Consider the following 17,185-nt stretch of genomic DNA (forward strand, 5'->3'; position numbering starts at 1 on the left):
GAGTAACCCAGAAGTATGTAAGATTGGAGTAACCCAGAAGTATGTTAGATTGGAGTAACCCAGAAGTATGTAAGATTGGAGTAACCCAGAGGTATGTAAGATTGGAGTAACCCAGAAGTATGTTACAGTGTATTTCTTGTTGTAAACTCTCCCTATTACAATTACAACGTATGTTCTCCCAATTATAATATTCTGGAAGCTAACAAGGTTGACATATTGTTGTTTCCTAGTTGTGACTACGCCAAAGACAACGCCACCACCTCCTCCAGTATCTACCCCAGCTCCAGATTTTTCAAGTAAGTTTTGATAATCTCAGCCATTCATCGACAGAGTGGCAATCGCATTTAAGGTAACACATTAAATAGCACATAAATGATATAATGAATATTATTACAAACACGGCCATACATATGAATCCTAACGTAATGATTCATTACACATAAATGATATAATGAATATTATTACAAACACGGCCATACATATGAATCCTAACGTAATGAATACTTATTAACGTATTTTTCCCTAAGATAAACATGATATCATCGATTTTAAAACAGCACCGAGAGCAATTCATAACATACAACCCTGTTGCCATAATTATTGAAAATAAGAAAAAGTTTCGGAAGCATACTTAAACCCTGCGTACACGTTCTAATCAATTAACGGAACGTTGCGGAAAGTAGGGCAATGTGATAGTTGCAGACTGGTAACAATAACACGCAGTTGGAAGTGTAGTGCAGACAAGCAGTATTTATGGATACACGCAAATACTATAATTGGTCTTATTGACACGTGACGTCGATGAGGTGACACGTGACATGTTTGGATAGGATACCACAGTGTTATAGTATTGTGTATTTTGCTTTCATGTCGTTGTAGAGTTATGTGCTGGGTGCCTCATGAATAGTAACTCCGGGTTCAACCCCTACCCTGGTGACTGTACCAAGTATGTCCAGTGCTGGAGGGATGGGGGAAATATCAGAGGAGTGATTAAGGACTGTCCATACGGTCAGTTCTGGGACGAGGACGCTATCACGTGCCGACCTTCCATGAATGTTATGTGCCCACAAGGTAGGAGTTCGACATCATTGTTTCATCAAACTAATGAATATTTAAAAATAAAAAAATTAATAATTTTAGATTATACCTTTTTGTTGTTTCACGTTACTTAGACAGTGTTTGGCTGTATGATATTTCAAATGCATTAATTTTATTCATTTGCGGGGATCTTGATATATATCCTCAGCGAAGTTTTAATCATAAGATTAGTGGAAACAATAGGTGTAAATATGTCCTACATATTACGTTGAAAACTGACCATCTGAATCATAGCTATTACTATTGTTCAAACTTTACTACAGTGATGTAACCGTCAACTGGTCACTCAACAAGTGAGCATATTCATAACCACAGAGAAACTGCGAAACTCCACATTTCCGTTTCCACTAATTGTATATCCAAAAATAGCTGTTAATCCCTATCCCATAACATTGGTAATTAGCCAAACCTCAACTCTTAAAGATACGTATGTACTATATCAGATCCCTGTATCAACGCACCTGACGGCTTCACGTACGGTATGCCAGACCACGGATGCCGCTCCCATTGGGTTTGTGTAAAGGGATACAGTGTTGCCTCTTGCTGCCCCGAGGGGACCTACTACGTAGAAGGAATGGGCTGCATGCGAGGCATGCCATGTAAAACACCCTGCCCACCTGATGGTGGTCTTATTATCTCACGTAAGTAATAAAACAGATGATAAGTGAAAAATACGGTTGATTATACTCAGTTAAAGGAAATATCATTGAATTGATGAAATAGTGTTGTTACATACAACAATGTACATCTAAATAAAAAGGTATGCAATTGAGGGGATATATTTACTATTTTTAATATGATAATTATTTTGGATGCATAAATATGTCAGCAGCAAACTGCAAGATAATGCTTTGACATCATTCGTTTTCATTGAATACCGGTAATCACCAAGAAAACATTTCATTTTTGCAGCGAACTGTGAAAAGGAGGTCCATTGGGATGGTCGATTTTACATGGAAAATGTTCCCGGGAAAGGGAAAATGGTTCGCAGGTGTGCTCCAGGAACCATATTTGACAAAGGATATTGTACATGTGTGATCGCTTCCTCAAACTACGTGCCAGTTACACCTAACGGTAATTGTGATGTCTTATAGAAAAACTTAGTATTAAGGTTACTCCTTCTTTTTAAAACTGCATTGATAAATATCAGAGATTTCCCAAATTACCAAATGCCATTCTTTTCGGAATAATTTATATATAAAATGAAAAATACGTTTGATTGTACTCAGTTAAAGGAACTATCATTGAATTGATGAAATAGTGTTGTTACATATATCTAAATAAAAAGGTATGCAAGTGAGGGGATATATTTACTATTTTTAATACGATAATTATTTTGGATGCGTAAATATCAAAAAGGATATTGCTTCTTGCTTGTCAGCAGCAAACTACAAGATAATGGTGGACATCATTCGTTTTCATTGAATACCGGTAATCACCAACTAAAATGATTCTTTTACTCATTAGAAACTGCAGCAATAATTTCGGTTGATTATTATTCGTCTTGTATATATATATATATATATATATTTTATTAGAATAATACTATCTTCTAGCGCTAATGGCATGATAGTTCTGTCTCAAACCTCTCAAGAAAGTATTTCATTATCGCAGCGATCTGTGAAAAGGAGGTCCATTGGGATAGTCGATTTTACATCGAAAATGTTCCTGGGAAAGGGAAAATAGTTCGCAGGTGTGCTCCAGGAACCATATTTGACATAGGATATTGTACATGTGTGATCGCTTCCTCAAACTACATGCCAGTTACACCTACCGGTAATTGTGATGTCTTATAGAAAACCTTAGTATTAAGGTTACTCCTTCTTTTTAAAACTGCATTAATAAATATCAGAGATTTCCCAAATTACCAAATGCCATTCTTTTCGGAATAATTTATATATATTCTGCCCTTTGCTTCAAATGCAAAATGTTACTTATTTCGTATCCATACATTTTCCTGAATTGCACGTACATAGTACTGTATTGTTAAATTTCATGGGGCTATAATTTCACGTTTTCACTGTTGGACAAAGTTTGCGATTATTCTATTTCTTGCGACCACGCCTTGTTCAACTTCTGTAGTAAACACATTTACATATTTGTAAATACACGTACTACGACTCCATGGGTATTTCTTTCCGCGCTTTGTTAAATAACCAGGAGTCTAGCGAAACTATATCACCTGTGAATATTACGTACTTATACAGTATGAAGAGAGAATATTTATTAAAAAAAAAAAAAAATCACTGAGCTACAGTAGTTTCTGCTACAGCGGTGTAAGCGACTAAATATGAACAATTTAGTGTGCACACATTTCTTCTTTACAGAAGATAGATTATAGATGGATTTTCGTAGCATAAGCGCCCGATCCCGAGTTCAGAAACACTTCATATAACGTATCAACGCTGTCATAAATTGACGCTCACTCAATGTTATTTGCTTAAAAAGTACCGTAGTCGATCGGAGTACAAAATACATTAGATACATTTTATAGTTACATAACTACATAATTTAATTGAAAAAATGCTATTTCATTAAAAAATCACCATAGATTTTGCTATTTCTTGCAATGATTTAATCTAATAAGAATGCATTTTCAATAAAAAATTATCAGTAGAAATAAGTGTACACCATTCATGTGTACTAAATTAAGGTATGCTAGAACAAGACCAATTCAAATAAGAGCATAGAGGCCTTTTTCCGTTTTTTGTATTTATATATGTTTGCTATACTTTATTGATAAGTTCTTTTCTTGCCTCTGTTGTAGATAAATGTATGGAATCCGTGCATTTGAATTTTGACGTGAACATGAAGGATAAGTCCGGCAAGAGGACCCAAATCAACAACGTTGGTGTACGGAAGACAAAATACGGCACTGCCCACTTCAACGGGGCATCATATTTCAATATCTGGAACCTTGGAAGTATCGATTATTCTGACAAATTTGCACTCAAGTTCAAGTTCAAATTTGACAGGTGGGAGAACAGGTTTGATATGGGTGGATATCCAGTTGATGCCGGATGGAAGGGAGACTTTTTATGGAAATGGGACAGTCAGACGGGATGGAACAGAAACTATACTGTTGGTGGAAGTTGGAATGTTGTGACCCTAATGAATATGTTTAAAAGGATGTTTGCTGCTACTTCAGAAAACGAAATGGAAACCATTATGGTAGAGATTGCAGAATCGCCTGATTTCCAGATTCTATTGTATCATCTTGGCTTTATGCCGCAGTCAACAAATGCTATCCAGATCTTAAGACAGTTAATGTCTGGGAATGGTGCCGTCTTCATTCGGCAAATACTCAGGCAAATAGGCAATATGAAAGGGGGAATGGAAATCCGCCGTTTACTCTTGCAGTTACTGATGACGAGAGAGGTAAATGACTGGGTAAGGGACCACAGCGGCACCCATGTCGACATTACGATGAAGATCTGGAGGAAGTTTTTAATGTCTCTTAATCTTACTGACTCTAGTTGGGATATTGGTGGAGGATGGAACAATGGCATGGATGACAGGACTTTCGATATAATAGCCGACTTGTGGTATCAGTTTGTCAGAGATCAGGGAATGACGGGTCCGGAATGGGAAGGTAAACTGAAATGGGCATTGGGTAATGACCGGCAGAAAGGATCCTTGGATAAACGATGGATATTTGATATCCTGTTTGCGACGAAGAATAACACTATCAAGAATATATGGTTGGATTACTTGAATAAAAGAAATTATAGCATCGACTGGATTAGCACTGAATGGCAGATTGACGATGGAAAGTGGTGGAACTGGTGGTGGAATCGGAGGGAGCGGTGGAATGGGTCCGAGTCAATGGAAAGCTTGGCTCAACTGGCTGACGACCACTTATGGACCAGGAATGGGAATAGGACAGGGAGGCCAAGGGTGGAACAATGGCATGGATGACCGAACTCTTGATGTAATAGCGGACTTATGGTATCGGTTTGTCAGGGATTATGGAATGACGGGTCCAGAATGGCAGGGTAAACTGAAATGGGCATTGAGTAACAACCGACGGAAAGGATCTTTGGATAAACGCTGGATATTAGATATAATGTTTGCAATGAGGAATACCACGATCAAAGATGTATGGCTTGATTACATAACTAAGAGGAATTTTCAGATCAACTGGATTGGTACAGGATGGCAGATTGGCGTAGGAATGGGCGGAACCGGTGGTGGAATCGGAGGTGGCGGTGGAATGGCTCAGAGTCAATGGAACGCTTGGCTCAACTGGCTTATGACCACATATGGAGGCCAAGGTGGATCAGGGATGGGTACAGGACAGGGAGGTCAAGGATGGGGTCAAGGATGGGGACAAGGATGGGGACAAGGAGGAGGTCAGGGAGGACAAGGAAGCTTTACCTTTGATAATTTCTTCCACTGGCTGTTAGGAAGCGGCTCATTTGGAAATGACTTTTCATTTTCAGGAGGATCTGGAACAAATACTGGAGGTCAAGGTCAAGGCAACGGCCAGGATCAAGGATGGTTCTGGGGCGGTCAAAGCAACGGTCAGGGTCAAGGATGGTTCTGGGGCGGACAAGGTAATGGCGGATCTGGGGGAAATGATGATTGGATGTTGCGTATTAATGGTAGTTCTCAAACCGGTGGAAGTGGTGGCAACTTTGGAACTAATGACTATTGGAACAGCGGAACCGGCAAAGACGCTTGGTTCTTTGGCGGAAGCGCAGGCGGAAATGGAATTGGTGGCTCACAAGGTGGTACTAATGGCGGCATTTGGGGTGGCGCCGGCAGTAGCGCAGGTTCGTGGGGTGGAAATGTAGGACAAGACGGTTCAATTTTCGGCGGGCAAGGCCATGGACAGTTTGGCTCTCAAGGTGGCTTTAATGGTGAGTCAAACTGGCGCGCAGGCGGGGTTTTTGGTGGTGCAGCCGGACACGGAGGCTTTGGTGAACAGTGGCAGGACACTTCACAGACTGGTTATGATGTATGGGGTAATCAACAAGGTCAAGGTGGATTCGGTGGCACACACGGAAACGGAAATGGTGGAACAGATGCAGGTGGACAGGGACAAGTGAGCGTTGGGACTGGTGGACAATGGGGCATTTTATCTGGAGGACAAGGCGGAATGGGAATCGACGGACACGGGGGTTTCCAAGGAGGTACGGGCGGTGTCGCGAATGGTGGTGGTGAATTAGGGACAAGTGGTATATATGGCGGCGCTGGGTCTAAAGGACAGACCAAGGGTCAGTGGGACATGAATAGCGTTTCTAACGGACAATGGGGAACGTTAGGTGGAGAAGTTGAGGGAGGTGGGTTTTGGTCTAATTCGGCAGGTCGCAATGGTAATGGCGGAACTGGAGGTATGGCAAAAGGGAGTGCTTGGCCAAATGGCTTCGAACAAGGCGGTTCTGGAAGTTTAGTTGGAGGGGCTGGCGCACAAAGCGGCTTTGGACAAGGAATGGATGGAGGTTTAGCAGTAGGGGCTGCTTGGCAAAATGGCTTTGGACAAGGCATGGCTGGAGGTGTTGCTGGTCAAGACGACTTTGGAAAAGGCGGTAGTGGAGGCTTAGCCAGACAGGCAGGTGCACAAAATGGCTTTGGACAAAGCATGACTGGGGGTGCTGCTTGGCAAAAGGGCTTTGGACAAGACCTGGTTGGAGGCTTAGCTGGAGCGGCTGGCGCACGAAACAGCTTTGGTCAAGGCGTGGATGGGGGTTTAGCAGGAGGGACTGCTTGGCAACATGGCGTTGGACAAGGCATGACTGGTGGTGCTTCTTTGCAAAAGGGCTTTGGACAAGACCTGGTTGGAGGCTTAGCTGGAGGGGCTGGCGCACAAAACAGTTTTGGTCAAGGCGTGGATGGAGGTTTAGCAGGAGGGAATGCTTGGCAACAAGGCTTTGGACAAGGAATGTCTGGAGGAGTTGCTACTCAAAATAACTTTGGGCAAGGCATGGATGGAGGCTTAGCTGGAGGTACTGGCGCAAAAAACAGCTTCGGACAAGTCATAGCTGGAGGGGCTGCCACACAAAATGGCTTTGGACAAGACGATGCTAGAGGTTTGACCTTTGGAGAAGGTGCTGGACAGATAAAATATGGACAAAGCGGTTTTGGTGGAATCGACGCAAGGTTTGGGGGACAAATGGGACATGTGGTCAATGATATGGGAGGGTCGGGTAAAACCTGGCGGCTAAAATTGGATGCAAACCAGGTTAATAGGGATGACAGTTGGAGTGTGCAGGGAAATACCGTAAAAGGCATCAATGGAAAACAAGGTACGAACAGTATGTCTGCATCCAGTGCCAACAGCGATCAGGGTAGCGCGTTAAGCAGCAGCGGTAGGGGCGGAAGCATGTCAGTTGCCTTTGGGGTCAATGGTGATAACGGAAAAAGTGGTAGCGTTGTTTCGGGGAGTATTGGGGGTTATGGTGGGAGTGGAAATGGGACGGATTTATACGGTCTTATTCATGGAGGTAAGAAACAAGGAAACCAAAATGCGGGACGAGGAGGTTCTGGCATGAGTTCTGGAACCGGAAGTAACGACGATGGGAATATGAACGGTAGGGTTCCGACTCTGTATGACTCTGAAGGTGGTTCAGTGGGTGGCACAATAGACATCGGGCAGAGGATGAATGGTCAGTCGACAACTCGTCGAGTTGGACAAAATGTTCATTTTAATGTTAATGAACAACTTGTCAACTCGGAAAATAGTATCAGAATGAATGGACAAAGGGGTCATAAGATTAATGGAGCTAGTATAGATTGGCAAAGTAAAATTTTGGCGAATGATGATATAGGAAGACAAGGGGTTGGTTGGTCGAAAAGTCACATGAGTGGACAATGGAATACTAGGGCGAATGGTGGTGACATAAATGGGCAAACTGTTAGGATTGTCCAAGGGGGTATAAATAGCATTGGTGCAAATAGGCAAAGTGTTGGCAGTGATCTAGGTCAAGGACAAGTTGGTAGCTCAAGTCAAGGGCAGGGCAGCATTCGTAGCCAGGAGCCAGGAGATGTTGGAGCCTTTCTAAATGTTAACGGGATGTCAAATACAGATATATCTGCGCTTTATGATCAATATAAGAAAACTTTCGGAGGGACTGGTATCGTACAAAACAAAGTAGTTCCTCGATTACAGGATCTTCCTAGAGGGGAAACTTTGGGTCAATTCTTGAAACAGACCAAGCTGGGCTCAGGTGTGATCGGTCGTAAAGGTAACCTATAATTCGTTTGGTCCTTGTCTGCTTTCTGTGGCTGTGCCACTGACATCTTACTCGTTCATCTGCCGTATGTATCCGACATCCGCCATGTTGTGTTCTCGTCCTCCGTATGTATAGTGCAAAGTAGACATTGCTATTTGCTGGACGCTTTGATTTGCTGCGATTCGATTGCGCGTGCGTTTGCGTTTAACCTTGAAATGTATACAGTGCATGCAATATAATAGGACCACTCAGTTTGATGCTTATTGTTTTGTAATACTGTTGTGCCTTCAAATGCGAAAATAATGTATCACATAAAGTAGTTGACTAGCCAATACATTAAGAAGATACATTTTGTGTACCTATTTAAAACATTTTTTTGAATGGCCATGTCACTTCTTCCTATGAAGTATCGTAAAATCATGCTTGTTGATGAAATGCGTCCGCACAAAACAGAGCAACAAACGAAATTATATAACCTAATTCCATTAATACTAACATATCCCTTGTTTTCCTTTTTGTATAGAAATGTTTTTTTTGTTGGTGAAAGGAACTTTGCAAACAAATCTTTATAAATTGTACAATTTGATCGATCGGAAGTTGAAACAATGAGTCCTTTTCTTGAAGCTATAAAATATTAGGATTCTTTTTATTTGAAAGTAAGAATGCTTATTTCAAATTGTCGAGCTAAGTTTTATATACTAATGAAAAATCATATGTACTCTTTCAAAAAAAAAAAGAGGAAAAAAAACATGTTCAATTTTAATAGGATTTGGTTGTTCTTGCCTCACGCATGTTCATATTGGCATTGGAAATGTCTTTCTGCATACTTTTGTTCATATAACTATATTTACATTTTCAAAACTGCGCTGCTTTTCTTTCAGATATTACAATATCCACGTTATCAAGTTAAGAGTGTCATTATCTTGTTTTCAATAAAGCTATTTCTCAGATAAGTTTCAAACATCAATAACAGAATAAACAAAATCAAAATTATGTTTAATCTAAACCTGAAAATAGTGAGTGAGGCATATCTTGCTAATACGTTTTTGGGATTACCAGGACTGTGGGGTTTTGACCAGGGTGGCACTGGATTTGGTGGTGGTGCCTCGGGTGGTTCCTTTGGATTCGGTGGTTCCGGCGGAAACAGTGGCGAAGTGGATGTAGGAGACATCAACACAATCTTGAACAACTTGGGAGGTGCAGTCGGATCCCAAAGTGGTTCCTCCTCCTCCTCCTCTTCTCAAGAGAGTGGGGAGATGCAAATTGGTAAATAAGTGGCAATTCTCATCAAGAATAAACCAATTCTTATCCAGAATAAAGTACATTTCTTAAATGGTTCAGAAATATGATTTCATTAATAAGAAATTAAATTCTTCCGATTCGTTGTTTTTTCGATGAATAAATCCATGTATCTTTTAAATTAGCTCCATCATTGGTATACAGAGCGGTTTGTCATATACTACATATTTAATCATAGAAGGTTGACGGCTCATGTAAACCATAAACGTCATAGAATGCAGTATATATAGTAGACTAGATCGATATACTAACTTGACAATTAGATACTCTAACATGTACTAAAGTGCTATGCTTAAGAGCTTAGTGTGTTTCGTGTTGTCTGATTCGTCATTATTAGAATTTGAATTTTTAACATCAAGTTGTTTATTTGGATAAGAATTTTGATGACATTGCTTGAAAACTTATGATTTTATAATTTTGTTCGTATTTTATAAAGTATAGTTTCATGTTAATGAATCAAATTTAACTAAAGGTAAAATTTAGGCATGGGGTTCTTTGTGGATAAAATGCGGAGTGAAATGGAATTCTAAAATTACCTTAACTGCATATAATAAAAAATTATCATTTTATTTTACGTCTTTATCTGGAATTGATAAAATAATAATACCTTTAGCGGCATAAAATGTACGTCCTTATTGAAATATGTATAGTTTAAAGCAAATTAGACGTAGATATGAACGGCTGAATTCATACTGAAGCAGTTATATGGCTGCATGCCATCACAATTTAGGTCAACATGATAATTCAATCCTATTTTAAATATTTTTTCCTATTGGTGACATCATGGTCAACAATAAGATGAAAACGATGCCGTCGTATTGTATTCATGTTACGTCATAAGTGTGAAGTTGAAAATATTATAACATTATGAGTTAAACAACAAACTCTTTTATATTAGAGTCCATTATATATGTTATGCTATAGTTCCTTAACTTCAACATATTTCATGACTCTTAGCTAATCCTTTAACTATTATTTCTTTATTTGCAATGTTATCCCAGGAGGCGGAGGAAGTTCAATGAGTGGCGGAAGTTCATCGACCGGAAGTGCAAGCACAGCAAATAAGCAGTCCTCGTCACAAAGTTCCTCACAGGAAGGTATGCGAACCGGCGGAAACTGGCAATATGGTCAGAATCGTCTCCATATGCCATTCGAATTCGATGGGTTAGACTTCCCAGATCTTTTCAGGAGAAAACGGGCAGCCCCTAGTGGCGACATCTTCCAGTACCAGACCCTATTGAGTAACTGCCAATCGTCTGGTCAAGGAGCTTCTGTCAAAATCGAGGCAAACGAAAGAAGTATCAAGCTTGGCATGCTGACTGAGGGTAAACAGAAGATGAAAGTGATGAAATTCAATATTGTAAGTGGATAAGTAAAGGACCCCAATATTGTCTGGTGAATAAATGAACGAAGGATTTTAATGTTGTAGGTGAATTAGTAAAATGATTTAATATTGTAGGTGAATTAGTAAAATGATTTTAATATTGTAGGTGAATTAGTAAAATGATTTCAAGGTTGTAGGTGAATTAGTGAAAGGATTTCAATGTTGTAGGTGAATTAGTGAAAGGATTTCAGCATTGTAGGTGAATTTGTAAAATTATTTCAATATTGTAAGTAAAGTAGTAAAATGATTTTAATATTGTAGATAAATTAGTAAGATAATTTAATGTTGTAGCTGAACTAGTAAAATGATATCAACTTTGTAGGTGAACTAGTGAAAATAAATTTGATACTGTAGATAAAGTAGTACACTGCAGTGAAATGGAAGACAATAGATCAAACAAATTAGTGTAATATAATTCATTATCCTAATGAGATCACAACACAAATCGTTGTTGCTATACATGTGGCCATACGAATGATTGCGGTAGGATAAAGTACTACTGTAATTAGAAAGACGATGATGGTACAACTATTAGGAGTAACAGTTAAACATGAACGACATTGAGCATTGCAATCGGTCCAGTTGTAGTCTGTTCTATCAGTTTAGTAAGTGTGTTAACAAAACAATGAAATTACATATACAATCATTCCATAGGTGCCCGGATGGAACGAAGTTACCATGACTTACGACGGAAAGAAACTTAAGAGTAAAATCCAGAACTGGCGTGGTGCCCAGGAAAGGAGCGTTCCTCTTAAAGGTATATATGTCATATGATCAGCGCGAATATAGAGCATCTAAAAATAAATTTCTGTTTGAGTTTTTGCCAATTTGTCGCTATTGAATGTTTATTGCTATGTTTTTGTGGAATATCTCCATTTGTAAATCGGTTATATGTATTACAGTTGCCTAACGATGATTGGAGATACACAACAATCTGGAAAATATTAGATAAAAACTAGAAAGTGCTCGTAAAAATCACACACTAGACTCTCAAGCAAACAAGAGAAGAGGGGTTCATTGCAAGCAATATTTAACAAAACCAAGTTTTGAATACGACAAATATGTCACTCATTTGATATATGGGTGGAGTTATCTGCTAAATATTCTCATCTATGTGCATTTATACAAAGATGTTGTACAGAGGGACGCTCAGATTAAGAGAAGAAGCAACATCTTACATAGTGTTCAAACATTTACTAGTAATTGCTAGGGTAGAATTAGACAAATACAACAAAATCTTCCAATATTGTGAATTAAAAATGTCTACTCTTTTCCCCGATATAAAATGTAGAAGTATTCTGTTATCGAGTAATGCAATTTTTGCCTGTTTCAAAATAACGTAATATTTAATCTATTATTCCAGGAAATATTCAAAAACGTCAAGGATTCAAGATTGGCGGAGCATGCGGTGCTAGTGCAAATTTCAAGGGACAGATGGATGATGTAAGTTTTTGTCTCAAATTATATTATTTTACAACAACTGTGGAACAAGAAATATCAACTTAGTTAAACCTTATTTTGTTAACCCGGATGGAAGGGGTCGTAATGTGTGAGGAAACCATAGCACCAGGAGAAAACCTACGTGATCGGGCAGGTGACCCCTAACCTTTTCACGTGCGATCAGGGAATCGAACCCAGGCCGCCTAGGATACAAGGATCAACTGTCTCCCATGATAATCCCATATTATAATAATGCAATCTATTCTTTCATAAAAATTCCACAATCTATTGTCTTTAATGATAATTAACGATATATTGTCTCCAATGACAATCCCACGATTTATTGTCGCCTATGAAAATTCTACGATCTATTGTCTCCCGTGAAAATTCAACGAACTTTTGTCTCTCATAATAATCCCACGATATAATCTGATAATGTATTTTATTGTCCCACGATATATTGCCCCCATAATAATCCAATAATCTATGTTTGTGTCTCCTACGATAATCCCACGATATATTGTCTCTCGTGATAATCCAACAATTTATTGTCTTTCATGATAATCCCAACTCATGATCTATTGCACTCTGTGATAATCTAACGATATATCATCTCCTCATGATATTTTAATCAAATGTCTCTTCATGATAATCAAACGATCGAAAGATTGTCTCTCGTGATAATTAGAAGATCTATTGTTTCCTATGATAATCAAGCAACGTATTGTTTCTCATAATAATTCCACAATCTATTGTGTCCCGTGATAATCCAACGTTCTGTTGACTTTAGATTATAACACAACTATTGAAATATTGTCTTATAATAATAAGAATATCTATTGTCACCTTTGACATTTCAAGGAGCTATTGTCAGTTCGTGTTCGTGTGAAAGCACATATGATTTTAATCAGTTTTGTTATATAGCTCATGATTATACATATTTTACATTTACATGAACAAAAAATGGCATGAACATTTATTTTCGATTTCTTGTTGTAGATTCTGCTATATAACTGTCTCCCATCGAAATTCCAACAAGGGCCACGTGGAACCGGTAACAACAAGTGACCCGGATGTAGTAATGCTCGTTTAACTTGTGATATGAATGCTAAGACAACGGGGTGATTGTGTGATGTCGTGAAAAATACGACTACTGATAAAAAAGCTACTGTGAAATGAACACGGAATTACATCTCGTTTGGAGATATAAATTAATCACTATGTTTTATGACATATTTAATTTTAAGTTAGTATGTTCATTTACAAATCAGCTATCGCAGATCATCGATGTCACTATATTATTGACATATAACCAAATAATATAAACACACGTTAAGAATTAGGAGTACAGAGCTTTGCATTGGATATGATGAACTGTATATAATCAATGCCATCAACTATGACACAAATACAAACGGAATTCCATAGAAATATATGTTTAATATACAATTTTGAAATATTGTACGTCTTATCTACATCGCTAGTTTGAAATTTGTACTAATATTAAATGTCAAACAGTAACGGTTTACAATGAAACAGTGATTGACAATTTCAATCAGTAACAATTTACCATAAACCAGAACTAGACAATGTCAAACAGTAACGGTTTACCACGAATCAGAGCTTGACAAGTCAAACAGTAACGGTTTACCACGAACCAGAGCTTTACAATGCCCGTTATTACTGATAGGTTAATGTGCTTAATTTCTTGCTAGAAATGTCACTTTCTGAAGATAATAACTGTAAAATAATTCATGGATTTTCTCGTATATTTAATTTTATTATTGTTCTTCTAAAGACATATTCATTGATCATGAAATTTCTTGTATGGCATGCTCTGCATGTTACAGGTGTCGTTGTAAATATTCTTCTGTTGCTCTCTCTTTTTAAGCGTAAACATTTAAATCGTGAAATAAATACTTAATATGTTATTGTTGATATAGTCAAGGAGAAAAAAAAACATTTTCAGCTGATTTTCACGTGGAATATCTATAGCGGACGATTGCATTCAAATTCAGATGACCGTCTAGGTTGACCAGCACAGTACGTATATTCGAATCGTCTGAGTAAAATAGGATGTTATTAAAATATATGAATATGGAAATTGTATTAATAATGTTAAATTTGTTATAAAAATGTCATTTTTGTATTGTTAGGAAGTTACAATAAATTCAGACATTGTTGCATTTTCAAAGCTTGTTGATTTTTATTGACGAATATCTACAAAAGCGTTAATACGCAACGGAAAAACGAAAATCCAGATTGACACAATGGTACAGAAATATAAACACAATCATATTAAAATATAAACAATCACACAAAAATATAAACAATCACACAAAAATATATACACAATCGTACTAAAATATATATAAAATCATACTAAAATATAAACACAATCACACAAAAATATAAACAATCACACAAAAATATATACACAATCGTACTAAAATATATACACAATCGTACTAAAATATATACAAAATCATACAAAAATATAAACACAATCATACAAAAAAAATTAAGACAATCATACAAAAATATAAAGACAATCACTCAAAAATATTAATACAATCATACAAAAATATAAAGACAATCACACAAAAATATAAACACAGTCACACAAAAAAATAAACACAATAGTACAAAAAAATTCACGATCACACAAAAATACAAACACAGTCATACACAAATATAAACATAATCATCAAAAAACATACACAAGTATACAAAAATATGTACAAAGTCATACAAAAATATGTACACAATCATACAAAAATATGTACAAAGTCATACAAAAATATGTACACAGTCATACAAAAATATGTACACAGTCATACAAAAATATGTACACAGTCATACAAAAATATGTACACAATCATACAAAAATATGTACACAATCATACAAAAATATGTACAAAGTCATACAAAAATATGTATACAGTCATACAAAAATATGTACACAATCATACAAAAATATGTACAAAGACATACAAAAATATGTACACAGTCAAACAAAATATGTACAGTCATACAAAAATATGTACACAATCATACAAAAATGTGTTCAAAGTCATACAAAAATATGTACACAATCATACAAAAATATGTACAAAGTCATACAAAAATATGTACACAGTCATACAAAAATATGTACAGTCATACAAAAATATGTACACAATCATACAAAAATGCGTACAAAGTCATACAAAAATATGTACACAATCATACAAAAATGTGTAAACAATCATACAAAAATATGTACACAATCATACAAAAATGTGTACAAAGTCATACAAAAATATGTACACAATCATACAAAAATGTGTTCAAAGTCATACAAAAATATGTACACAATCATACAAAAATATAACATGTTACACACAACTTTATAGCATGTAGATGTATTCCTCATTTCAAACTCTAATTACATTCGTCTCTTCAAAGTTTATTCCTCGGATATTAAAACACCTTATTGTGCCTACCAGTATATCATACATAACAAAACCCGGCCCAGGAGGCTACTCTGCACTGACGGCTGTACGTGGTAACACATGGCCCAGGAGGCTACTATGCACTGACGGCTGTACGAGGTAACACCCGGCCCAGCAGGCTTCTCTGCACTGACGGCTGTACCTGGTAACACGCGGCCCAGGAGGCTACTCTGCACTGACGGCTGTACGTGGTAACACCTGGCCCAGGAGGCTACTCTGCACTGACGGCTGTACGTGGTAACACGCGGCCCAGGAGGCTACTCTGCACTGACGGCTGTACCTGGTAACACCCGACCCAGGAGGCTACTCTGCACTGACGGCTGTACGTGGTAACACCTGGCCCATGAGGCTACTCTGCACTGACAGTTGTACGTGGTAACACCTGGCCCAGGAGGCTACTCTGCACTGACGGCTGTACGTGGTAACACCCGGCCCAGGAGGCTACTCTGCACTGACGGCTGTACGTGGTAACACCTGGCCCAGGAGGCTACTCTGCACTGACGGCTGTACCTGGTAACACCTGGCCCAGGAGGCTACTCTGCACTGACGGCTGTACGTGGGAACACCTGGCCCAGGAGGCTACTCTGCACTGACGGCTGTACGTGGTAACACCCGGCCCTGGAGGCTACTCTGCACTGACGGCTGTACCTGGTAACACCTGGCCCAGGAGGCTACTCTGCACTGACGGCTGTACGTGGTAAAACCTGGCACAGGAGGCTACTCTGCATTGACGGCTGTACGTGGTAACACCCGGCCCTGGAGGCTACTCTGCACTGACGGCTGTACGTGGTAACACCCGGCCGAGGAGGCTTCTCTGCACTGACGGCTGTACGTGGTAACACATGGCCCAGGAGGCTACTCTGCACTGACGGCTGTACCTGGTAACACCTGGTCCTGGAGGCTACTCTGCACTGACGGCTGAACGTGATAACAGCCTCCTGGACCGGGTGTTACCAGGTACAGCCGTCAGTGCAGACTAGCCTCCTGGTCCAGGTGTTACCACGTACAGCCGTCAGTGCAGAGTAGCCTCCTGGGCCGGGTGTTACCATGTACAGCCGTCAGTGCAGAGTAGCCTCCTGGGCCGGGTGTTACCACGTACAGCCGTCAGTGCAGAGAAGCCTCCTGGGTCAGGTGTTACCACGTACAGCCGTCAGTGCAGAGTAGCCTCCTGGACCGGGTGTTACCACGTACAGCCGTCAGTGCAGCGTGGCCTCTTGGGCCAGCTGTTACCACATTCAGCCGTCAGTGCAGAGTAGCCTCCTGGGCCAGATTTTTCCACGTACAGCCGTCAGTGC

General features: G+C 38.9%; 1 protein-coding gene across 1 annotated transcript in view; it reads left to right on the top strand.

Moving 5' to 3' along the window:
• The window catches only part of LOC117318053, a 34,769-nt gene extending 20,179 nt beyond the window's left edge, over nucleotides 1–14,590 (top strand). Inside the window, exons 12-22 of the mRNA XM_033873055.1 lie at nucleotides 231–296; nucleotides 880–1,071; nucleotides 1,542–1,739; nucleotides 2,011–2,172; nucleotides 3,866–5,015; nucleotides 5,062–8,285; nucleotides 9,333–9,539; nucleotides 10,574–10,932; nucleotides 11,611–11,713; nucleotides 12,320–12,399; nucleotides 13,396–14,590. Coding sequence (XP_033728946.1) covers nucleotides 231–296; nucleotides 880–1,071; nucleotides 1,542–1,739; nucleotides 2,011–2,172; nucleotides 3,866–5,015; nucleotides 5,062–8,285; nucleotides 9,333–9,539; nucleotides 10,574–10,932; nucleotides 11,611–11,713; nucleotides 12,320–12,399; nucleotides 13,396–13,464 — 5,810 coding nt within the window. The 3' untranslated portion in view covers nucleotides 13,465–14,590. The remainder of the gene's footprint in view (nucleotides 1–230; nucleotides 297–879; nucleotides 1,072–1,541; nucleotides 1,740–2,010; nucleotides 2,173–3,865; nucleotides 5,016–5,061; nucleotides 8,286–9,332; nucleotides 9,540–10,573; nucleotides 10,933–11,610; nucleotides 11,714–12,319; nucleotides 12,400–13,395) is intronic.
• Nucleotides 14,591–17,185: the final 2,595 nt, after the last annotated feature.

Source organism: Pecten maximus, chromosome 19 (assembly GCF_902652985.1).
Source record: "Pecten maximus chromosome 19, xPecMax1.1, whole genome shotgun sequence".
Lineage (NCBI taxonomy): Eukaryota > Metazoa > Mollusca > Bivalvia > Pectinida > Pectinidae > Pecten > Pecten maximus.